At 46.2% G+C, this 24,827-nt stretch overlaps 1 protein-coding gene across 6 annotated transcripts in view; it reads right to left on the bottom strand.

The window, feature by feature from the left end:
• MPRIP (myosin phosphatase Rho interacting protein) overlaps positions 1–22,312 on the bottom strand; it is an 86,255-nt gene extending 63,943 nt beyond the window's left edge. For all 6 annotated transcript variants that reach the window (XM_089540107.1, XM_089540108.1, XM_089540113.1 and 3 more), the window contains exons 1-3: positions 20,958–22,312; positions 4,277–4,354; positions 2,820–2,885 (exon numbers count right to left, since the gene is read on the bottom strand). In XM_089540107.1, the coding sequence (XP_089396233.1) occupies positions 2,820–2,885; positions 4,277–4,354; positions 20,958–21,080 (267 nt within the window). In that variant the 5' untranslated portion in view covers positions 21,081–22,312. The remainder of the gene's footprint in view (positions 1–2,819; positions 2,886–4,276; positions 4,355–20,957) is intronic.
• Positions 22,313–24,827: the final 2,515 nt, after the last annotated feature.

Below are 24,827 nucleotides of genomic sequence, written 5' to 3'. Positions count from 1 at the left end.
GCTGGACCAGAAGCCAGAAACTGGCCGGCGGGGAACATGTCAGCGGGGATGAAGAAGGAAGAACTTGCTGGGTGTTCAGCTCCCAACCCGCCCCACACGCATTCAGATCCAGACCCCTACGGTTTTCATTAGCGGCTGCTGACCGTTCCAGCTCCGGAACAGATGTGACCTCTGCCCCAGGACTGCTGCCCCAGAGAGATGGACCCACCAAAAACTCCTTGGCCAAGCCCTTCAGATTCCTGCATTTGTGTTTTTAGAAGAAGGAGAGCAACCATGAGACAAAACCTCCTGCAGATCTTTTTTTTCCCCAGCAACACAGTGCAACGATAACACAGCAACCTGAAACAAACTCGGGCTTGTTTGTTTGCACAACAAGAAAAGTTAAACTTCAAAAAAACAACAACAAAGTTACAGGTTGACATGAAGTTACCCATTTTGAGTCCCATATAGGAAAAAAGAGGGATATACATCAAATAAATAAAATACATCTGCCAGGCATTTAGTGCAGCGTTGCAGGTAAGTGTGCAGAGCTCCACAACAGCCAGCTGAGCTCCTCCTTATGCCTTGGCCTAACTTTCCACTGACAGCAGCATCTCTCCACTGGAACACTGTGCACCTCCCCAGAAGGACCCATGGACAATCTCCTAGGAATTATCTGGCCTCGGCTATAAAAGTGTCTTTCGGTTCCCCTCCTGGAGATATTCAAGCAAACCACACACGGGAGAGACCAGTACATCCTGACACAGCCCCTTCCCAAGTACAGGGTGTCTGTTTCGGAGGTCATTCATCTCCTTCTAGAAGTGTCAGCCCTGAGGTCAAGAGTAATGTCAGCTCTGAGAGCAAGCATGAGTCACTTGAAATTCCAGGCCAGGGATTGAAGATCTTGCTGTCCTCCAGAGTGTGTGTGTGTGTGTGTGTGTGTGTGTGTGTGTGTGTGTGGTAAAAGACTGGGGGTTGATCCAGGACTTGTTAGTTCTGCAAACACAATTCCCTCTGGGTCAAGGCAAGGATACCCAACAGCCAAGAAAACAACCCCAGTGGCCAGTCCTGAAGACCTTGCCCCAGGTCCCTCTTTCCCTGTTCTCTTCCTCCCAAACTCTTCCCAAGCTCTCTTCCTATTGTCATCTCAGGAAATATTATCCCAGCAAAAAGCTGCCAGGTTGCCAGGAAACGGGACAGAGAAATTTACAGCGCTCCAGCCTCCATGATTAAGAGGATTTGGATGAAGTTCCAGCGGTAACACAAAGCAGCTCCTCTTGCAAATTCAAGGGTTCGTTTTTCATAAGGAGCCAAAAAGGCAGCAGTCTTATTCTCTCTCAGACGTTTGGGCCGGGGAGGGAGGAGAACCCTCCCAACGACAAAAAAGATCGCGGGAAGAAGGTGCTTCGAAAAGCCTCCCTAGACACTTTCAAGATAAGGCCAGAGCTCTGCCTCTTCTTATTTACGGCAGCCTTATAAATACAGAGGGTCCTTGGTATCTGCTGAGGTTTGGTTCCAGGACCCCTATGGATACCAAAATCTCTGGATTCTAAAGCCCCATTAAATACATGTACAACGGTGCAGAGAAATGGTGCCCCATTGGGCACACGGTAGGAATGGGCAACCGAGTGGAAGTCAGGAAGCAATGTCACCCCGAGACTGTTCTCCCATGGGCTGCACCTCCCCACACTCAACAGACCCAAATGCCTCCATTTCCCTCTACGGTCCCTCTCAAAATGGCAACTGGCAGAGGTGCTCTGGGAGCAATTCCAAAATGGACTGGCAAAGCATCTAAACAAAATTGCCATAGACAGGGTCACAGTCACAAAATGCAACATGCTGGAGATTATCACACACAGACGGGATAGGGACTTGGCCCGGTGGCTCATCTGAGGCTAGATGTACCATGGGGCTAATGCGGTATAAATCATGTTTCTCGCACCGCCCAATAAGTGTGCGTGTATCCCCTCCAACGCACAAAGCCCAGAATGACAGCTTTCAACACATACGCAGACGCACATGTGCTGCCCCCACAAAAGCAACTCTGCTGAGAGAAAGAAAAATGACAGATTTGACAGAATATCTCCTTGCTAGAAGCAAAGCGGACCCCCTTCCTTTGCCCCAGGCCTTGCTTCCAGGGCAAAGAGGAGGGGAACAGAGAGAGCGTGGCTGAAGGAACTCATGCCCACGCTGACCTAGTTTTGCATGTGTGTGTGTGTACATGCTCTGGGCCTCACAACAGAGACACCCAGTTCTCAGGGAACAGCAGGAGGTGCCCGCTTTCCCGAGAACTAAAATTAACCAGCGGCCAAGAAGAAAAAAGCCTTTGGGGTGGGTGGGTGAAGCTTTGCAAGGACGCCTCAAAGAACTGGAGAACCTTTGTATTTTTTCCTCCTCAGTCAAAAAGTTACCAATTCCCAGACAAAAAAGGGATGCTCTCAGATCTCAGTGAGGGGGAAAATCCAGTTTAAAATACCTAAACACACCTTGAGAGGGAATTCTATCACATGCTCTGGCCCTACCTTGGAAATATGTGTTTCCTTCTCACTTTCCAAGGCAAGCGTGGGAGTGCTATGGACTCCGTTGTGTCACCCCTGAAAGCTCCCTGTTTTTTGAAACTTAGTGCCATTTTCAGGCAACTTCCCAACCCCCAAACCATGCATGAAACATGTGACAGTACCCCACTCCATCTCCAAAAGACACCATTTACCCCACAAACATGGAAGCCACTATGCAAGCTGACCCTTCTGAGTCAAACCATCTCAGCCCCTCCATTAAGGCAACCCATAAGAGAGCGTACAAAATGGCGCCCATGCGGCAGAAAAGATGCGCTCACTCACCATCTCATCCAAAGCATAGCGGAGGAGGCCATGCTCATAGAGGATGAAGAACCGGCGCTGCCACTTCTGGAAAGGGAGAGAAAAGATATAATAAAACACAACCTGTTTAACACATAGATACCTGAATCAGTAGTAACTCCCAAGGCAACTTTGCCCGGTATTATTTCTCCCGTCCTCTCTTCCACCCATATTGTATTTATTGTGTTCTTATCATTCTTTCTTTATCACTTATTGGATTTCTATCCTGCCTTTCTCCCAAAATGGGATTCAAGGAGGTTTTTATCTTCTTTTTTTATTATTATGTCTTGCTTTTTGATACTATTTTAATCTTCTGTTTTTAACTGAAACTGTGTGGGTTTTTTTTAATGCCATAGACTGCCTTGGATCCAAATAAATAAGACAGACCAATATCACCTCTTACCCTTTTCTTCTCCAGTCTAAACATACCCAGCTCCCTAAATCTCTCCTCTTAGGGCATTGTTTCCAGACCTTTCATCACCATTTTGGTTGCTCTCCTTTGGACACAAATCCTGGAGTTTGTAGTTTTGGGAGGCACTAGAGCTCTCTGGCTGAGGATTATAAATCCTCCCCTCCCCAAACTGTCAATCCCAGAATTTCATAGGATGGAACTGAGGCAGTTAAAAGTGGAATTGCACTGACACAATTCAATAGTGTGAATGGGCACCTGAACTCATCCTCCAAGGTCTCATGCTCAACTTGCCAGGTTGGGAAATTTTAGCCACTGCGTCACCCATCACTCCAAGGAGGCAAGAGCAGTTCATCCTCCTCTGAGAAGAACTGGGCCTTGCTCATATCTAGCTCACTTGTTTAAGTCTTCTTCCAACCTCATACTCAATACTGATATTGCTAGCGCTGTGTATTCTCTCTTGCTAATATCACCGCTACTAAGAATAATTTCAACATTCAGGTAACCAAAGAAGTGCTGAATGCTATGCTCTTCTCAAACGATGCAGAACTCAGCAGCTCTGCCCCATTTGACATCTTTTTGCATAATTTAATCTGGATTTTGCTAGTCAAGGCAAGGAGAGGTTCAAGGCACCTAGAAACCCAACACAGGTATTTCTAGGGCTCCTTGAAGGCACTTGCCCACCAGGGATGTAGCCAAGGGGGGGGATCTTGGGGTCCGGATCCCCCCTTCCATTAGAAAAATGAATGGTGTGTGCTGCTGTGCCGCTGCACCTAAGCCCCATTATAATTGTGGCACTTAGTCTGGACCCCCCCCCCCTTCCTAAAATCCTGGCTACGTCCCTGTGCCCACATTTATCATTTGGTGAGATGAAGAGGGAAGTTGTCAGAAAGCTGAACTCTGCATTTAGAAGTCCCTTCCAAGGCTTTGTTTGGACTCAATCTTGGCAGATGCCCAATTCTAGGCCACATCTGGGCTGTGGCAAACCTCAACCGCATGGCTCTACAAAAGGAGAGGGCCTCATCCTTACCCGAGAACGGTGCACAGGGTTGTCAAAATCGGTGCCTTCTGGCGCCAGCAAAAGCCATCCACCATAGATAGGTTTGGCCTGGAAAAGAAACAAAGGAAACAAATGGTCAGTTTATTTTCATTTTTTAAAATGTGCAACCTGAGACATCTTCGTTGCTGAAGCAAATTATAGCAACCGCGAGGTACAGAAAGTGGGACATTCGTCCCATCTGAAAAGCAGAAGAAATCATACACCTCTAGGTTCATATAATGCTATGTATCCAATTCTGGGATTCGCAGTTTTGTGAGCCATTTAGCCTTATCTCTGATAGACAGCTTGGTTATCATAGCAAACTGCAAATCCCAGGATTCCATAGGATAGAGCCATGACAGTTAAAACAGCATCAAACTGCATTCATTCAATTTCTTGAAGCAAGGAGCCAGGATCACCTGCTGCCTTTAAGGAGCAGACCTTGAAACCTAAAACCAAGAAGACAGAGCCACAATATATTTTTTTTAAATGCAATCCATCAAAATGAAATCTGATGGCTTTACATAAAAACAAAAAAGCATACAGAAGCTGCAGAAGTGATTTAAGGGACACCTCCCCAAACCTGCTCAGCAAGTCAAACCTTTCACAACCTTTTAAAATGTAAGCATACAAACTGTATCTAGTTATCTATCTGGAGACAGGTGAGAAGTCTGTCAACCCTCCGCACCTTTTAGAAACCAGAAAATCTCTCTCTCTCTCTCTCAAACACACTATGTATGTATGTATGTGGTTCTGCACTTTTTGTACGGCACACAAAAACAATCCCTTACAAGAGTCAATATCATTCACATATAAATGCAGGTCTCTCTCCTTTACCTGGAGAAATATGCTGCCTTTGGTTCCTGCATTTCCTCCAAACCAGACCTCCTCGCATTTATGATCTCCAACAAAAAGACTATTGAAAAACTGGAAATTCAATTTTGGGGCAGCTCCCAGAATCCTCCAGGCAAGGAAAGCAAGTGGTCATATTGGCTGAGGGATTCTGGGAGCGGAAATCCAGAAATAAATAAAACGCATCTGATTCAATTTTTCTTTCACTTAACAAAATCCGCTGATTAATACTGATGTAACTGGAGTGCCTTCGTTTAAATTGGTTCGGCTTTGCAGAAACTGCAACAAGACCTTTGGGGGGGGGGGGGGACAAATAAACCTGCACACAAATTTGTATATAGAAGATACACACACACACACACACACACACACACACAGATAATATTTATCTGTAACAAATTGAATAGAAGGGGACCAGCTTAAATAAATGCATCTGCTTTAGATTTTCCTTTCCTGAATAAAATGCATTGATTTAACACTGATTTGACTGGACTGCCTTAGCTAAAACCAGTCCAGCTTTGTGGGGAAATGTAACAAGATTTTTTTGGGGGGATGAAATTGAATAAACCTGCATAAATTTTCATTAAGAGGAGAAAACAATTGTTCTGGAAAAAAGAAGAGGCATTTGAATCCCAGCTCGGCCATGAAACCCACCGGGTGACTTTGGAAAAACCACACTCTCTCAGCCTCAAGGGAAGGCAAAGGCAAGCCTCCTCTGAACAAACCTTCCCAAGAAAACTCCATGACAACTTTTTCTTCAGGTCGCCATAAGTCGGAAACGACTCGAACAACGGCAATTCCTGTTTCCAGAGAAATGACCATCTTTGCCATGCGATGTCAAGAACGCATCTTTTAAAATGCATCTTCTAAAATGATACCTGGCACCTGTGGGGGCTTTTCTTTGTGGAAAGTACGTAGAGAGCTCTTGTAACACCTTTGAGACTCATTGAAAGAAAGACACTGGCAGCATGAGCTTTCGTAGACTTCAGTCCACTTCCTGAGATGCATTTATAATTTTGCAAATTTGGAATTTGCAAATGCATCTGAGGAAGCAGACTGAAGTCTAGGAAAGCTTAGGCTGCCAACTTCTTTCTTTCAGTGAGTCTGAAAGGTGCTACAAGAGCTCTCTACGTACTGATTTCACAGACTAACACAGCTATATATTTGAATTCTACAGCTTTTGGAAAGTAGTTGGACTTTTAAAAAAAAAGTGAATTAACTTCCTTAAACATGTCCTGCCTTGCTAACTGAGGATATTTTACTAATCCATGAATGCACTGCTGCAAAATGTAACCAATGACTTCACTTCCAAGGTGCACGCATGCCTCAATCTCAAACAACTGCTGCCTACTCCAAATTTGCTCTGGGCCCCCATCTTGGGCTTTTTCTCTCTCTGCCCAACTCAGACGCACCTTGATCTCTGCCCCTGCTTCCTCCAGCATCCTTGCCGTGTTCCTGGCCCGACCTCCCTTTCCTCGGTTCATGGCTGCCTTGCTTCGGAGCTCCTACAGAGAGGCTGCCCACTTTGCCTTCCTGTTCAGTGTTCACCCGGCGCACCTCCTTCGCTTGACACACCTGGGATCCACACCCACCCAGCAACCCACACACCCACAGCTTGTGCAACCACATCTCCCCACTCCCTCCATGGCTCACAGCTGCCTCACCTGCTCTGAACGCCGCCCGCCGGACGGACCAGATTGCAAAGGATGGGAATGGTTCTCTGTCTGAGGCTGGACAACCATCAGCGGTCAAGAGTGGGCAATACTACACCTGATCTCAGCCAATAGCATGTATGTCAGCTTTGTTGAAGTCAACATGTTTTTGGGCATGCCTTCCTTAACAGGCGGGCAAGTAGTGGTTTGAGTGCTTGACTGCATCTCTGGAGACCAGGGTTCAAATTCTGGCTCGGCCATGTAAACTGACCTTGGGCAGGTCACCCTCCCTCCACCTCCGAGGATGGCAATGGCAAACCCCCTCTGAGGAAACGTCCCATGAAAAACCCATGATAAAGTCAACCTTAGAGTCACAGTCCAGTGCTCAAACCACTATGCCACGCTGCAGGTACTGTGTTCTAATTTGCCTCTGACTTGTCCAATGGACGCTTCAGCACAACGAAGTAGAGCATGCCAAGGCTACCTGCTAAAGAGAGAGCAGCAGCCATGAGGGATCTCAAACAGGAAAAACAGGTGAGGTGAGACATAAATCCTTACAAAATTGGAATGACAGAGCAGAAGGATCTTTCCAGTGGAGGCAGCAAGATTTTGCTCCAGCTTTATTCCAGTTTACGTGTCTCCAGTCAACCTCTGTCAGCCACGAACATACCATGCAACACCCCTTTTCTGCCAAATAAATATTTGGGGAGGGAATTTCAGAGAATCAGAGCGGTGTGCGCATGCCCCATGTGCTTCCTCCTCCAACATCCGTGAACAACCCAAATCCCTTTTTACCAAACCATGGGGAACATTACTCAACATTACTAGTTGTTTGTAAGGTATGCTATTCTTACTCCCCCAAAAGGCATCCCTGCTTCCCAGAAACAGCACCATTGCACCACTCCGGGGGCTACTCTGGTCGCAACTTTACATTTCAAGATTGATTGCAACTCCGGAAGAAATGCCAAGGGAAGGCTCTCCCTGCCCTGTGCCATCCTGCGCAACCCTTCCTGGGCGTGTGATCAATCATTGGCTTCACTTCCTTTTCAGGTGATCGATCAAATAAATGTGGTCAGTTTCATGCCAAGTGAAGGCAGCACACCAACTCATTCTTCTTTATATCTTATCAGCTGGGGAAGGCCTGGTGATATCACCAGACTGGGGACCTTACATTAGCCATACTTTTTAGTCTCGAGTGACTCAGGGTCCACATGAATAACAGTAATAATAATAATAATGAGGAGGAGGAGTACTTGTAGTACGTCATTTAAGATGACCTCAGAAATCTTTACAACCACCCTGTAAGGCAGGCCATGACTATTATCCCCGTTTTGCAGAAAAGTGGAGCTGAGGCCAAGGGTACATGGCAAGGGAGGGAATTTGAACCTCTCTGGCATGATACGCTCAGGTGAGTTCTCAGCAACAGCATGTGTTTAAAAGCTCTCTGAAAATCGATGCCAAGGTTGGTTTTTTTTTGCAGTGTGTATCTTACAGGCGTTGCCTCTCAAAAGGTTGCGCTGTGATGGGACTCTTGACTGATAGTAATGTCACTGGGGCAGAAGTTTGGGTATGTTTAGATTGTATTGCCTTTTCCCATTGACGCTTCTCCTTTCTACCTCCCAGTGTGCAATTCCAGCTGCGGAGGTTAAAGAGACAGGGATCTGTGGAACACAATAAACTATTGCCAGCATCCAACAAGCAAGTCTCTAGTCCTCCTTGAACTGTAGGATCTATGAAGTATCTGAAAGGGGGACTTCAATAGAGTGGAGGCACTAATAAGTAGGACTGGGTGGGTACAGGGTAATAAAAACAAAAAGCACTGGATGAGGCCTGGAGACCAAGGTTCAATTCTTCTCTCGGCCAGGAAGGCTGACTTTGGCCGTGTTCTCATCTTGCAGCCTAAGCTACCTCACAAGGTTGTTGTAAGGACCAAATGGCAGGGAAGCCACAGGTGCCAACCTGTTAACCCAGATCATCCCCCAAAGCCATTCTCACCAACCCGTTTCCTTTTCCAAATGAGGCAGAACCTGTCTCTCTCTCTCTCTCTCTATGGAGAAAACCAAGCCCTCCATCGGTTTGCTTCTATATGCTGTATTTATCTTTTTGATTTTACTCATAGCCAGCCTTTCTCCTGACAAGGGGCCCCAGGTGGCTCACCTCATGAACTAAAGCAAATTCATCTAAAACAAAAGCTGAATGATAAACAGTGTTTTTAAAACCCAATTAAACAACATCGGAACTGTTTCGAGCTACAAAGAGAGAATCCACCCAAACGCTAGCTAAAGTCTGCCGACAAATATTGGAAAGAAAACAACAGACCACGCATTGAAAACACTCAATATTCAATTCAGTCCCCCTCCTCAAAAAAAGGGGACACCAGGGATTGTAGTAAGCACAGCTCCATTGCACTGATCCTCCATGGAAGTAAAGAGATGCCCAAGCAAAAACTTTTATCCTACATGGAGCGATAAGAGCCAGATGTCCAAGCTGGATTAATAAATGAAAGAGGCACTAGGGATCATATTGCAAACCTATGTTGGAAAATGGAGCTCACCAAATAATTTCAGAAGAAAATCAGCCTGTGCTTTATAGATTATAGCAAAGACTTTATCTCTGATCCTGTGCTGAAACCACTGCACCTTCCTATCTGGGGAATGATGGGTAAAACAGAAGGCTTAAACAGTGGGCCATCCATTTAGCTGTACTTTCTTTCATTCCATCATGTTATTTTTATCCCTCTTGGTTGTTTGGGGGTCTGGGCGCCTTCACAAACAGCAGGAAGGAAGACAAGAAACAGCTCTGGGGTGGTTTGCATGAGTTTGTGCAGAGAGCTGCCCTGACAAATCCCAGACACCAACAACCAACATGTTGCATCTGCCAGAAGGAAATCTCAAGAGGATTCGCAGCCCTGCCTGACAGGATCTGGTCATTAAAAGAGGAGCTTATATTTATTAAGCAGCTCTGATCTGCAGGAGCTCAGAGGAGGAAGATTTGCACCAATCTGGGTCAATGGTCCAAGGGTTTGTACCAATCTGGGTCAATGGTCCAAATATGACTATTGCACATTTTGGTGTGTGTGTGTGTGTGTGTGTGTGTGCATATATATATAATAGACACGGTGCCATGTAAAGAACATACTTCAGTTTAGAATCATGGAATCACAATAGTGGAAACCATTCCCAAAGACCATCTAATCCAACCTTCTGTCAGTGGAGGAAACCACAGCTAAACCTTCCCGGATAAGCAGGCATCCGAAGTCTGACTAAAAGCCTTGATCAAAGGAGAGTCTACCACTTTCCAAGATAATCTATTCCACTGCTAAACAGCTCTTGTTATCAGGAGGTTCTTCTTAATGTTTAATCAAAATCCAAAGTTCAAGACTGGACATTACTGGACACAGGTTCTCCGACCACTGCAAAAAAAGGCCATTTACCTCCAAAATTCAAAGAGCTGTGGGCCAGAGCAGGCAATAAGGGAGAGAGATAAAATGACGCTGTGACCTGGCACAAAACAACTGCAAAACGGCTAAGCCACAATAAATCTGCCTTCCTATGGTATTACCAGACTGATTTTAGCCCGCAAATACTTCAGAGGTCCACCTACCAACCAATATCTTTTAAGTCATTTGTGAGACCATCAACAGCTTGGAGGAAAAAGGCACCCAAGCATGGCTCTTTCATTCTCTTTAAAAACTGTTCATTATCTCTTTGTTTGGAGGCAACTCCAACTCGCCCTAGGTGTGTGGCCATTTACAAAACAGGCTTGCGGCCGGCGGAGGTAATGTCAGGCCTTCCAGGAACGGCGCCATCATCGTGACAGATGAACTAAAACGTCAACCCTTATTTATATAAACAGCTCATCATGAAACAGAAAACGGCTGGATCCCCGCGGTCCCGTCCCTCTTTGGATCCTGACGCTGATCCAATTTAAGCCCCGTCTCGCCACCTTCCCAAAACGCAGCCTGGCAGCAGAAATTTAAAAAACACCTGGCGCGCTCGCTAATGGTAGTGCCAAAGGGATTAGGAAACAACAGTATCATGAGAAAACCTATGCAAAGCTTGGAGGGAGGGAGAGGGGAAGAATTCCCCGGGAGCTGCGTGACCGGCCCGTCAAAACACGCTCCAGAAATCCACATTAGTCACTAGGAAAAATTCCTGGCCGGGGGCAGGAAAAAGGGTGCAGAGGGAGGGAGGAGAGCGTTTCAGGTTCGTGATGATGCCTCTGGACTTGGATGGAGTTTGGGGCAAGACAAAGGGAAGCCCTTGCTCATGTTATCCAATGCAGAAGCTTCCTAATATTGTCTTCCTGAGATTGCTAAGGGTTCCTTTATTGATCAGCAGTGATCCAGAACAACCACACTGGCATCAAGAAGCCAGCTATCATGGTGGCCCATGCCTACCAATTCCCCATCTTGGGTTTTCACTGGTGGAAAACCTGGAGGGTGTTGTATGACATGCTCACAATTCACACCGGGAGACCGGAGACAAGCAAACCGAAACGGAAGTGGATCCTCGTTGATTTGTTTAGCTGGAAGATTTCTAGCAGCATCACCTTTGGGAAGATGGTGAAGGAGAGCTGGAAATACCTAGACCTTTGCTCTCCTTTCCTCTTCCCCATTGCCATTCCTGGAATAACAGAGCTGGAAGGGAGCCCAGGGTCATTTCACCCAGCCCTATGCCCATGCTGAAGCACCCCTGAGAGGCGGAAACCCAACTTCCATTTAAATACCTTCAGTGAATTTATCCTTTTCTCAGCTCAAAAAAAAGAAGACTTGAAACCCACAAAGATGGCTTTGGGGCCCCTATGTGACCTACATCTGCCTACACTACTAGCTTGTGGCTCTTTTGGCTTTGAGGTGGAGACGTTTCACAGTTCTGCCACAAAATGCCCATGACCTGCGGCATGCAAAACATGTACCGTAGCCCAACCTAAGATGGTGAGCATCTCAAGAGAATTTATCAGCATCATTGTCCCTATACTGCAGACCTGAGGCTGAAGAACTGAGGCCACTTCTCCAACAAAGTTTCCATAGCTATCCAAGCTGTGAACTGACTCTCCCTCTTTCTCTGGGCACATTTCATCCTCTTTTGTTAGAGACATGCTGCCTCTCTCTATTATGCCACACCGTTCTTTGTTCAGCACCACATCTTTGCGTGGACTCTTTATAGAGGCACAGAATAATCCTCCGTACACAGTGTGGTCAACATTTATTTGTCTACCTCTCTTCAGTAAATAGGCTGAAGTCTATTTATCCTACGATTCATTATGTCCGCTGGTTTCCATTATCCTTACGCACAAAAGGATGTGTTTGATCGCAAGAGGCAGTCTGTCCGATGGAGACACAATTGTGTTTGTGAATTGGTGAAATGAGGCGTTTACGACACCTGCACCTTCTTCTCAAACCAAAAGAGGCAGCCAAGCTGCACACAACAGCAATGTGTGGAGCATTTTGACTACAACACCCAGAATGCTCCATGCTAGCAAGGGGATTCTGGGAATTCCAGTCCTATATATTAGTTTTTCTGGGCTCTGTTAGCTAGATCAGTTCCAACTGAGATATCATTAATGCTGCAATTCTACTGTCAGCTTTCTCTCGGTGTGTTTTCAAACACACTTGTTGCATAAGCCGCCATTTTGAGTGTTTACAAACAGAACAGCAGGGTAGAAATTATTATAACCACCCTTTGCATCAATGCTTGTAATTGTGTGCCACGTTCACTGACAAATATGACAAACTTGTTAGGTGCCTTTTAAGACAAAGGGGGGGGGGGGGACGTAATATACACCATTCAATCCCTTTTAAAAAATGTCCCCAAACCCAAAACTCTACGGAGCATCTACGGATTTTGGTACCTGGAGAGGGTCCTGGAACCAAACCAAGCAGAAACCAAGGGCCCACTGTATTGTGTACAAAATTACCTTCAGGCTATGTGTTTAAGGTGTATATTCTGTGTTTATACAGTGCGGGCGTGCTTTACACAGTCTTGAGCGTATGCACTCAAGATGCGGGGTGCGCGTGGGGTGGCACGTCCCATTCAAATGAATGGGCACACACGCCCATGGCGCCCTGTGCGCCACCGCGCACAAGCCCCATTGTTTCCAATGGGGCTCGAGCATAGGCAGAATTTGCCTTACGTGGAGGGGTCCGGAACGGATCCCCTGTGTAAGGCAAGGGCAGACTGTACATGGGTCCCATGTTCAAGGTATTTCACAATGTATACGCAAATATTCCCTTTGAAAGATATTGCCATATATATATATATATATATATATATATATATTCCAGATGAAACATGCCCCTTTGAAATCCCAGTTCTGTTTCGCCAGGGCTCAACCAAGCCTTCCTCAACCTGGTTATCTTCTAGATATGTTGGTAATATACCTCTATGCTGGGGACTGAAGAGGAGTTGTAGTATAAAGGCACCTTATAGGGTTAAGCTGCTTTACAGCAACCCCCAAATAAAATCCACTGGATTATTATTATTATTATTATTTAAAAGAAAGGGAGAGGGAAGTATATCAGCACCTGTGGCCTCAGGTGAGACAAATGTGCTTTCCAGTAATATCTAAGCGACAGGGTTAAATCTGATCCGACCGCTAACTCTTTGAACGCATCAAAAGCTGTCAACTGTTGGTATTTTTTTAATTATATGCAAATGTCTCGGTGGTAGAAAAAGCCTGCCAAGCCCACAGCTATTAAGAATGTTTATCCTCTTTATAAAACACTCAAACAGAAAACAAAGAAACACCAGAATGCATTTTGCCAGAAAGATCTGACTGGTTTTTGGAAGCGAAGCAGGAATACCAAGGAGCTCAGGAAGAAGGCTGGAGTAGCCCTGGGCAGATGCCAGCATTTCTTGAAGCATGTTCAATGTGTGATCGTAGTGGAGGAAGACTCTGGGGGAACAGAAGTCACGCTCTCTCACCCTCAGAAGAATGCCATGGCAAATATACTCTGAAGAAATGATGCCAGGAAAACCCTAGGATAGGAGCGTCATTGAGCCAGAGTTGACCAGAAGGCTTATAACAACAACAACAACAACAACAACAACAACAACAACGATGTCTTGCCTGTGGCTGGTTATACAACAGGTATGGAAGGAAATCAAATTCATAGCCCATAAACAGTCATCATAGCCTGACATCTTTCTTGCTTCCTCTGTCCGTCATTCTAGCTTTCTTCCAGTTGGCACCCATTGCCCAGCAGATTGCCTGCGCACAATATTAGCTTGCCACTGGCACATGAATGTGGGCAAACCTGGCCTGGCAGGCATATACCAAGGGGGTTATTTCTGAATTAAACTACATTCTCAAGTTTTCCTTATTGGTTTAAGGCATTTTGTTGTCACCTCTCAACCTACTAGGGTTCTGGAGGCAATGCCCAATGAGTAAAAACATTACATTGTTGTTGTTGTTGTTGTTGTGTGCCTTGAAGTCATTTCTAACTTACGGTGACACTATGTCAAACCTATCATTGGGTTTCTTTGGTAAGATTTGTTCAGAGGAGGTTTGCCATTGCCTTCCCCTGAGGCTGAAAGAGTGTGATTTGCCCATGGTCACCAAGCCAGGAATCGAACCCTGGTCTCCGCAGCCATAGTCCAAGTCTCAAATCACTATGCTATGCTGGCTCTCAAATATTAAATACGTGACTAAAAACAACCAAAAGACCTCTTTGAAAATACAGTAGGCCCTTCGTATCCACTGGGGTTTGGTCAAGGGCCCTCTGTGGCTACCAAAATCCATGGATGCTGAAGTCCCATTAAATACAATGGCCAAGCAAAATGGTGTCCTTTATATAAAATGGCAAAAATCAAGGTTGGCTTTTTGGAATTTATATACGTTTTTGAATACTTTCAAGCTGTGGATGCTTGGATAAAGACTCCATGGACAGGGAGGGCTGATAGCAGATATGAGATCACAGACAGTGAGGAAAACTTAGCCAAAACTAGTCTGAAACAGCCACAGTTGCCATGCATAAATTTTAAGAACCATGGGGCAAGCAAAATACAGTAACACAGTCTTTGCTGCCCACTGGAAACAGAGACCTACCTTGGTCATGTCACACTCTCTCAGCCTTGGGGGAAGGCATTGGCAAACCTCCTCTGCACAAATTTTGCCAAGAAAACCCAATGACAGGTTTATCTAAGTTGGAACCATCTTGAAGGCATAGAATATATATGAGAGGAGATGGTCTCACAAAAAGACAGCAATTGGTAAGCTGGGTGGGCATTTAAAACTGGCATAACTTAATATTAAACTGGTTCTGGAGGGCAGAGATAAAAGTTTGTGACTGAGACATTAAAATAACGGAGCCTTTACACAGAGGATATCCTACAAAGGTGAAATATTCCAGCAAAGCAAGGGTTAGTTTCCTCCCAGTGACTCTGTCCCAATGATCACTGAGACACCTTTAACTTTTATGGTTATTGGATTCCCAGAGTAAGGAAGGGGCCATCAGCAAACAGCTAATCTTCTGTTTGCAGATGGGGCTGAGAGTTTAGGACACTTTAAAACAATAAAATGGGAGACACCTCCCTCTGCGAGGTTCAGTTTTCCCACACTTTTGACAGTTTATACCTCTGTGGATTTTTATACTTGACTCCTTTCCTGGTTCTGAATTATATTCTGGTCTTTTTTTCAGATGCTTAATTTGGAATTGAGTCCTGCTCCGTTCAGGGAAGCTCAGGGCTCGCCATTTGGTGTGCTGTGAACAATGTCCCTGCAGAGCGGTTCCATGCCAGGGGTTTACGAGGGCTTGGTAGTTGTTGATAATGTGCCTTTACAACAACTCTGATTTATGGAGACTCTCTTCCAGGGTGGTCTTGGCAAGATTTATTTTGCCATTGCTTTCCTCTGAGGCTGAGAGAGTATGACTTGCCCAAGATCAACCAGTGGGTTTCCATGGCTGTGTGGGGATTCGAACCCTGGTCTCCCAGATCCCAACACTCAAACCACTATTTTACACTGGCTCTCAATTCCATCAGAAGTGATATCAAATCCTTTCAGGAAATCCACTAACTAGGTGTTGAGGTGTTTTACCTTCAAGCCAAAACAACTTTTGCCTTCAGCAGATACCCAAAAAGAGCCAGTCTGGAGTAGTAGTTTGAGTGGAGGAGACCAGGAGACCAGAGTTCAAATCCTGCTCAGCCACAGAAACCCAGATGGTGGCCATGGGCGAGTCACACACGCCTTCAGCCTCCGAGGAAGGCAATGGCAAACCTCCGCTAAATAAACCTTGCCTAGAAAACTCTTGGATAGGCCACCGTAAGTTGGACTCAACGCGAAAGCACATAACATCTGACTCTGCAGATCTGGGATGGCCAGTTGAGGTTTTTTCAAGTGTAGGTGGCTTACAACTCCCATCAGCCCTTGCCAGCACTGACAATGATGGGAGCTGCAGTCCAGAAGCTCCTGTAAGGTTACAGCTGCCCACTTTCTGCCAGAGATGGAAGCTCTATTTATAGCTGCCACGGTGAAGAGCCTCCACGTGAGTGGGCTTTATCCTTTCACGACAATCACAGCCAGTGCCCACGTGTTGCATCTCACAGCGAGCGTATCGCGTAAGAGCACATGGCGGTGAGATGAGCCCCTCTGGTGTGTCCTGGATGCATCCGCTGGCATATGACACTGCCTTACTCCAAGTCACACCCCTCAGCTTATCCAGCTCAGGATCATCAACTCAGGATCAGCCTTGTTAGCAGAGGATGGTGGGAGTTGCACTCCAACACAAGAAGGCTGGGGAAGCTAGTTGACTCAATGCTATGTCTAGTATGGCAAGCTACACATTACACCATTGTCAGGTCCAGGAGCAGATGCAACAGTGTCACAGGATTTTCAAATTTCCTTCAATAGGAGAAAGGTGAGGTATACCAACAACCAGAACCAGGAACAAAATTGGAGGAAGGATGCTGGGAACCATAACCTGAGCATTTCAAATTACAGGCTGCCTCTGGGTACCTTTGGGCTGAACCTCAGAGGAAGGCAAACATGCCTTCCGACCAAATCTTGCCAAGAAAGTGCCGTCGTAAGTCCTCCTTAAGGTTGCCGCCATAAGTCAGAAATGATGCAAAGGGATACAATAGCAACAACAAGCATAGCCTCTGGGTTCATATTCAATCCTCCTGTTCGATTTTTCAGGAACAGGTATAAAGTAGCCATTCTCGCACACAAACTTTGTGGAAGTTTGGTACCAAAATGCTGTGTTCCTCAATAGAAGAAATCCACTGCATCTCCAGTTCCATCTTTGGCATATGATACCGACTGTCGCTGGGCAGGGCTAGATCTCCAAAGGCTGCGGCACTCTAAATCCCATCAGCTCTCACCAGCCTGCCAATGAGGGATGATGGGCAGAGGAGTAGCTCATTAGGATCTCACCAGACTGTAGGTTCCACCATAGAATATATGAAATGATGAGTGAACCTGGGTTCTTGCACCCTCTGGACCCATTGCAGAGCTTGGAAGAAAGTGGGTTGGGGGATTCTAGACATTGTAGTACTGACTGGATCTCAGTATGGGTGCCCAAGTATATCCTTGTCAGTCTGCCAGGACAGAAGTGGGGTTAATAGTGTGGCAAATTGTCATCCGAAGTAGCCAACCCCACCTCTGACAACTTATACAACAGATTTATGAAGGCAGGGGAAACAAGAACACAATACTGCTGTGAAGCCACCCATCTCTCAACTTTTACACGGAGTTGCAATTCTGACAAGTGCCAAAACAGTTAAAGATTTCCTACAGCGAGGCTCAATCATTAATCAAAATGCAGTCAAGCAATGAGAAAAAAGCTAAGGCTCGGAAAGGCAGCCACGAAGGAGCTAGATAAGATCCTCAAGCGTAAATACGTAAATTGGAATCATACATCTTTCCATTCCTAGGTACGGTTGTGTAGGTAGGAGAGCGAAGAAAGTTGTTGAGAAGATCAACCCAAGTTAACCTGCTGCTTACTTTGCTTTTTATTGTGCCCTAGTTAAGCATTATTTTGGAGACATTTTAATCATGTAATGTTGTTGTTGTTTTAGGTCAGTGGTTCTCAGCCTTTGGGCCTCCAGATGTTTTGGACTTCAATTCTCAGAAGTCCCAGTCAGGATGCTCATTGTTCAGGAACTCTGGGAGTTGAAGTCTCAACAATCTAGAGGACCAAAGGTTGAGAACCATTGTTTTAGATTGTATGCTGCTTGGCAGGTTTTTATTCTTTATTTCTTATTTTATTTCACAGCGCTCTATAAATTAATGTTAATCATAATAATAATAATAGAGAAAGATGGTGCTGGAAGGGAGTTCTGCAGATACTAAGGGCTGCCAAAAAGACAAGTCAAAGGATCCCAGAACGAGTCCAGACTGAACTCTCACAAGAAGTCAACAAGACTAGAGAGAGGCTTTCATAGATTGGACACATCTCACAACAGGACTCTTTGGAAAAATAAAACAATCGTGGTTTGGCAAAGCAGAACTCAGCATGGAAGGGAAAAGACCTCATTCCAGGTGGAGAGAGAGCCTCCATCAAGGAAGCCACAGCTGCCCTGAGTTTGCAAGACCTGAGCCAGTGACCAGGGTTCACAAAGTTCACCATAAATCGACATTAACTTGACAGCAAACAACACTGCAAAGTGGGCTTTGCAAAGGATGCAAAGCATCATGCCATTAGTCAGATCAGAAATCTTCTCTAGACCCACCGATTTGTAGTTTCCAAACTGAAAGCCTCCCTCTTTCTCTGAAGCACACAAGCAAAATGTGCAGGTTATGCTTCCCTTCCAGCATCTGACCTTTGCAGAAACACTGCCGCTCTCCATGGAGGATCCATTTAGCTTTCCATGCTGTCGATAGCCATATATACAGATTCCAGGAAAAACATTTGCAAACCCAGCCTAGGCCAGTGTTCAATCAAACTCTCCAGAATGGGTGCCCTCCAGGCATTTGGAACTACAACTCCCATCGTCCCTGGAGCCTGACGGGAGCCGTAGGCCCAAAAACACCAAGGAGACATCAAGTCAGAGGCCTTCAACGGAGGTGAGGTGAAGAAGCCATCCTTCTCCTTGCTTCAAAAGGGGGAGGGAATCCAGCCACTTCATGAACAAAATGGACACCAAATTATTATTGTTTGTGATACAGGTTCAAAATGCACGGCAGAAATCATCCAGTTTGATACCGCTTTAACTGCCCCTGGCTCAGTGCTGGGGAATCCTGGGAAGTGTAGTTCATTGTGGCACCAGATGCTCTCTGAAGGTCTCTCAACGCCACAGTCCCCAGAATCTGCTAGCATTGAGCCAGGGCAGTCCAAGCGGTCCCAAACCCGTGTGCTTTGCACCAAGGAGGAAGGAACAAGGACAGCAGTTCAGATGCAATAAATCAAACTGGGCAACAAATTATAAAGGATGCATAATAAAAAACTAAAATAAAATACACTGGGTTTGCTTTGTTTTTTTCGAGGGGGTGGGTTCTCCCTCCAAGCTTGCATGGTGGCTTTGTCTGGAGGCTTCCTATCAGTCCCATGCTCTCTGCCTCCCATGCTCAGCATGCATTTTTTCCATGTGAGTTTGCAGAGTGCATTCCCTCTCTCTGTGTCCAACCTCCCCCCCCACACACACTTTTCCCCTCCTTCTTCTTCTTCTGCCTCCCAGCCCTGCAATATGACTGATCTCATTTCCATAATAGGATTGTAACCATGGCTGTCAGAAGTAGTGCAGAACCAAGAGGAGGAGGAGGGTGGCAAAAGCAAGGCCTGGCTCAAGGGAGGGCTGGCATTTAATCCCACTCCCCAACCTCTAGCAATATGCCTGTTTGGGGGCTGCAAGAAGGGGGTCTGTGAACAGAGCCAGCCTGCATTGACTTTCCTGGCCTTTGCTTTGCTTTATCAAAATCAGGCTTGCATTAACGCTTGTGCTTCCTCCAAGTGTTTTTGCAGTGATGCAAAACTCCTCTCTATCAAAAGGGATGCATTTCATATTGTATTTTATTCTGTTATCCATCCTGATCTGGTGGAAGAGGTGGGGTAACATTATTATTATTATTATTATTATTATTATTATTATTATTAAAGGGATCATCTGAAACTTAACTCAGTTAGGTATAATATATATATATATATATATATATATATATATATATGGTCCAAAACACCATGCAGAAATAACCCACCTTGAGAGTGCTTTAACTGCCTTGGCTCAAGGCTAGGGAATGCTGGGAGCTGTAGTTTCTGTGTTGTGATCTGGTGCCATAAAAAGGCTACAATTCCCAGGATTCACTAGCACTGAGCCAGGGCAGTTAAAGCAGTCTCAAACTGGACTATTTCTGCAGTCTGTTTAGACACACACATATATAAACCTAACTGAGTTAAGTTTCTGATGATCCCTTGGACAGAGAGAGGAGTTTTTGAAATGGTTGCCATTTCCAGATCCTAACCCTCCTCTTGGTTTGTAAGCACAGAGAAGGTGTTTGCCTCCATGTATGTTATTGGAGAGGTGGGATAGAAATACTATTATTATTATTATTATTACTTTCCACTTCCTTCTGGACCCATCCTCCTTCCTGAGGCAGAAGAATTAGGAATAAAGCCATCAGAAAAAGGCAAGAGAGGGAGTTCCAACCAGAGAAAAGCCAGGCCTTTTCATTCAAGAAGCTGGAAGGAAGGAGCCCAGAAAACACAAAAGGCCAGTGGGAAACCTGAGCTACACACAACAACACAATTGCCAACTGCCAAAGCCATCAGAAGAAAACCAGAGAGAGTGCGTCTTTGATTTTTGTTACTCCTTGCATTCAAGGGAAAGGCTTTCTTTTGCCTGGCAAGAGGGCTTGCGAAATGCCACCTTCCTTCCCAAGACAACTCCAGAGCCTGACATCCAGCTCCAGGGCCTGGCTTTGTCTTATTAATTACAGTCTCATTAGCCTTCTTCTTATCATCCCAATCCCTCTATGACACCTCTCCTCCTTGCTATGCATTTTGCAGGGCGCCTAAGGAGGCACCTGATGGCAAGAGTGGCAAAGCCTTTGCAACCAGAGGCAAGTTAAACGGTTCTCTTTCTCTCTGCTGAGATACAGAAATACTGTACACACACACACTGTGTATATATATATATAATATAAAACTATATATACATACACACACACTAGATTATATATGTATGCCTCTATGCCCTGCTGCCCTTGCCCAGGGCCCTGCTGTGCCCTCTTACCTGGCTGAGGTCTTCGTCGTTGAGCAGATGGGACTCTCTTGGCTTGAAGCAGTTCTGGCACTTGCTCTTGTTGAAGATGTTGGCCTGGAACTTCCTGCAGGGGTTCTCCTTGGCCCCAGCCATGGCACCACTCTGGGCACTCAGTGCCACCCTCCAAGGCAGCAGCAGCAGCAGCGCCCAGAGAGGAGCCCGGAGCTTGCCTGGCAAGAGGGCGAGGAGAGCCGAGAGGAGCCGGGCCAGCAGAGCCAGCAGCAAGCGAGGCAGCAGCAGGGCTGGCCTGGCAGAGGAGGAGGGCCCCAGCCTTTGGGGGGAAGCAAGGGCCCAGCGAGGAAGAAGGGCTCAGAGCCCCAGGCAAGGCTTCATGGCTGCCCTTCGCGATCCGGAGGCTCCCAGGGAGCCAAGGCCCAACGCATCCCCCTGGCTGCTTCCCAAAGGAAGAAAGAGAGAGGAGAGAAGGAGCAAGCCAAAGCCCCCCAAAGACCCCGAGGAAGCCTGCAGCAGTCCAGAGGCTCCCAGAGACAGAGAGGGAGACGTCTCCCAAATGCAAAATGTCAATGCCAACAATGTCAAATGCAAAGTGTAAACCCCCAAAAGGGCCCCCGATGAAGAGGCCTCTGCAACCCCCAGCAAGGCTTGCAAAAACCAGCCCCAGCCCCTCCTCCTCCTCCTCCTCCTAGCCCAAGGCAAGGTTAAAATCCAGGCTCCTCCTCAATCCTCCAAAGGGCCCGGGCCCATCATCCGCACCAGCCATTCCGCTTCAGTCCCGGGATGAGCCTCTCAAGCCCTTTGCTGCGTGACTGGCCTCCATGCTCTGCTTTTTCAAGACGATCTCGTTTGGATTTGTAGGAAAGAAAGACAAAAAGCAATCCAAAACTGGATCCTTTGCAAGGAGGGGAAAAAAAACCTTTCCAAGGCTTGCAAGAAGGAAAAAAGGAGGGGGGAAATAGAAAACAAATCCAAGAGGAGGCCAGAAAGATTGCAATCCTGCTCCCCAGAGTCTGCAAATCCAGCTTCTTTCCTTTGCAAAGGGCCTCCTTCCTTTCCAATGGCAGCAGCAGCAGCAGCAGCAGCAGCAGCCCTCCTCCTCCTCTTCTCCACCTTCTTCTTCTTCTTCTTCTTAGGCCTGAGATTGGAAAGAAAAGGGGGAGGCAGGGAGGGAAACGCCTTGAATTCTCTGCCTCTTTTCCTTCCTTCCTGCTTCCCCCCCTTTTTTTTCTTCTTCTTTAATTTCCTTTCTTTCCTCCCCCCTTTGATTTATTGCATTGCATGCACCAAAAAGGAAAAGAAAGCCAGCCCTCTCTGCATGCAAAACCCTGCAAGTCTTTGCCTTTCCTCCTTTGCAAATGCAAGGCAAAGGGAGGGAAAAAGGGGGGGGGGGGCTGGGGGGCGTGGAAGGAATGGGGGGCTAAGGCTTCTGGGGCAGAAAAAGGAGGAGGAGCTTCTTGGCTTTCCTCCCCCTCCTTTTTTTTCTTTTTAAATTGACAGGTTGCCCTCCAATGGCAAAGAGGCTGGGGCTGCTAACAAAAGAAGGGCTCCTCCAATGAGGAGAGGAGGTTGCAAGGAGGGGGGGGCACACACACACACTTTTGCACGCCCCCCTCGACGTCATCTGCAAAGAGGTGCAAAAACACACACACAGCAGGCACCCGATTGGAGGGATTTATTTGTATGGTTCAGGTTTGGTGGACTGGTGCAGCTGGCTTAAGGCTGGCAGGCTTGCCCTGCAGCAGGTTCTCCCAGGGTTTGTGTGTCCCTCCTGGGGGTTTTATGGTTGCATTGCACACCTTTGCTACAGCATTGTTATTGTTGCCCTTGCCTTTGACATTTTTGGTGCACATTGCTACTGTTGCATTGGACACACTGTTAAAAATACATATAATTATCCCCTCCCTCCTAAAGCAACATTGTAATAATTTGACATATTTGGGTACATTGTTATTGTTGCATATGACATATTGTTGCACAGTGTTATTGTTATTGCATTCAACATATTTGGGCACGTTGTGATTGTTGCATATGACATATTTGTGGGCAATGTTATTGTTACTGTATTTGACATCTTTGGACACATTGTGATTGTTTGACATATTGTTGTACAGTGTTATTGTTATTGCGTTTGACATGTTTGTGCACAATATTATTACTGTTGCATTAGACATGTTTGCGCATGTTATTGTCACATTTGACAACATCTGCCAGACACTGACCAAAGAATTGCGCTGGAGGATGCCCAAATGCCTAGAGAAGTATTCTTTCTAGGAATCAGAAATGGACCAGTAACCATTGAACCTGCTTTTGCAAGGGACTCACCTGTTCTCTATTACCTGCCCAAGTCAGTAGACTACCTGCAGACAGCATTTTTGGACCCTTCAAGAGAGTGTGGCATAGTGGTTTGAGAGATAGAATACCTCTGCATTTTGCCCCACAGGAGACTTCATTTTTAAACCTCCTGTGGAGCCAAAGCATCCCCTAAACTCCTCAGAGGGAAGGCCGCTTTCAAGGGCCAAGAGCCCACCTCCCGGCCTCCTTGCTGCTCCATCCTGGGCCTGGCAGAAGATGGTCCTCCAGCATCTCACAGATGCCTCTCATTAAAGGCTGCCCGGCTTGTTTGATGTAAGGCCCAGATCCGCTTTGGCCGGCCAGCCAGGCAGCCAAGCCGTCTCCGTATTGTCATAATAATGCTGATAAATAAATATGAATAGAATGGTGGTTTGTTTACAACTGGGAAGGAGCTCTGTTGCATCAAAGGTGGCTTTGATCACCTCCACGCCAGCAACCCGGGTTGGGAGACGCAAAGTTTAATCCCCTGCAACTCAAACACAAATAAACCCTCCAAAGGGCGAGGGATCCCTCCTTCCCCCATTCCCTGAGTCTGGAGCCAACGCTTCGACCAGAGACGAAAGCAAAAGGCCAGTGGTAAGAAGAAGAGAAGCAGCCAACTGGGAGTGGTGCCAAAGCTGGGTGGGTTTTGGGTCTTGGCCCAACGCAAGAGAGGGGGCTACATTCTCCTGTGTGGATCTGACAATGATTTAATAACATACCCCAGTCCAATAGCTGAAAGTCTTCTGTTGCTAAAATTAAACCTTCCATCAGAGGGTGGTTGAAGGTAGCTGGTGAAGGATAGCGTTTGAGCAAAACTGGGAGCTTTCTGAATGCCCAGTGCTTGGGCAGCAGATAATAAATGGGAGACTGCAGAAAGTGAGGAATGAGCCTTTGTCCACATTCATAAATCACACCCCAAAAGATATGATTTTGTTTTTAGCATCTTGTTTGGTGTATATAAAAGGGAAAGCTCTCCAATTTACAAATAGAGAAGATCCCTTGGAATAAGGCACACCTGCCAACCCTTACTTGCTAATTAGCTTACTTGCTGTTCACCGCTATGATCTTTGGAATAGCGGTATATAAATAAAACAAATTATTATTATTATTATTATATATGAGAAAAGCTTCCTGAAACCCAAATAAATGACATTTCTTATAATAAGGGACACCCAAGAGAGCAGAGTTTGAATTCCTTCCAGCCATGGAAACCCACTGGATGACCGTGGGCAAGTTATGATCTCACAGCCTAAGAGAAATGTAACGGAAAGCCTCCACCAAATACATCTGGCCAAGAAAACCTAGTGATAAGTCTGCCATAGGGTTGCTACAAGGTGTGAACACCTTGAAGGCACACAACAGGGAGGCTCGGATTACAGCTCCTGTTAAACGATGGGAAGTCACAAATCATCTGGAGATGTACCAGTAGCTGTCCTGGTCTATCCCAAGACATGGCCCCACTCCAGGTCAGTTCAGATGAGTCACGGCTGCTTCCAAGGGGGTGATTCACCCAAACCATTTGCATCCAGGAAATGAGTGGATGTTGTA

The sequence above is a fragment of the Sceloporus occidentalis genome, unplaced genomic scaffold, assembly GCF_023333645.1.
Source record: "Sceloporus occidentalis isolate IW3139 unplaced genomic scaffold, rSceOcc1.0.p SCAF_10, whole genome shotgun sequence".
Lineage (NCBI taxonomy): Eukaryota > Metazoa > Chordata > Lepidosauria > Squamata > Phrynosomatidae > Sceloporus > Sceloporus occidentalis.
Note: the sequence above shows the minus strand (reverse complement) of the source record. Positions and strands in the feature narration are given on the sequence as shown.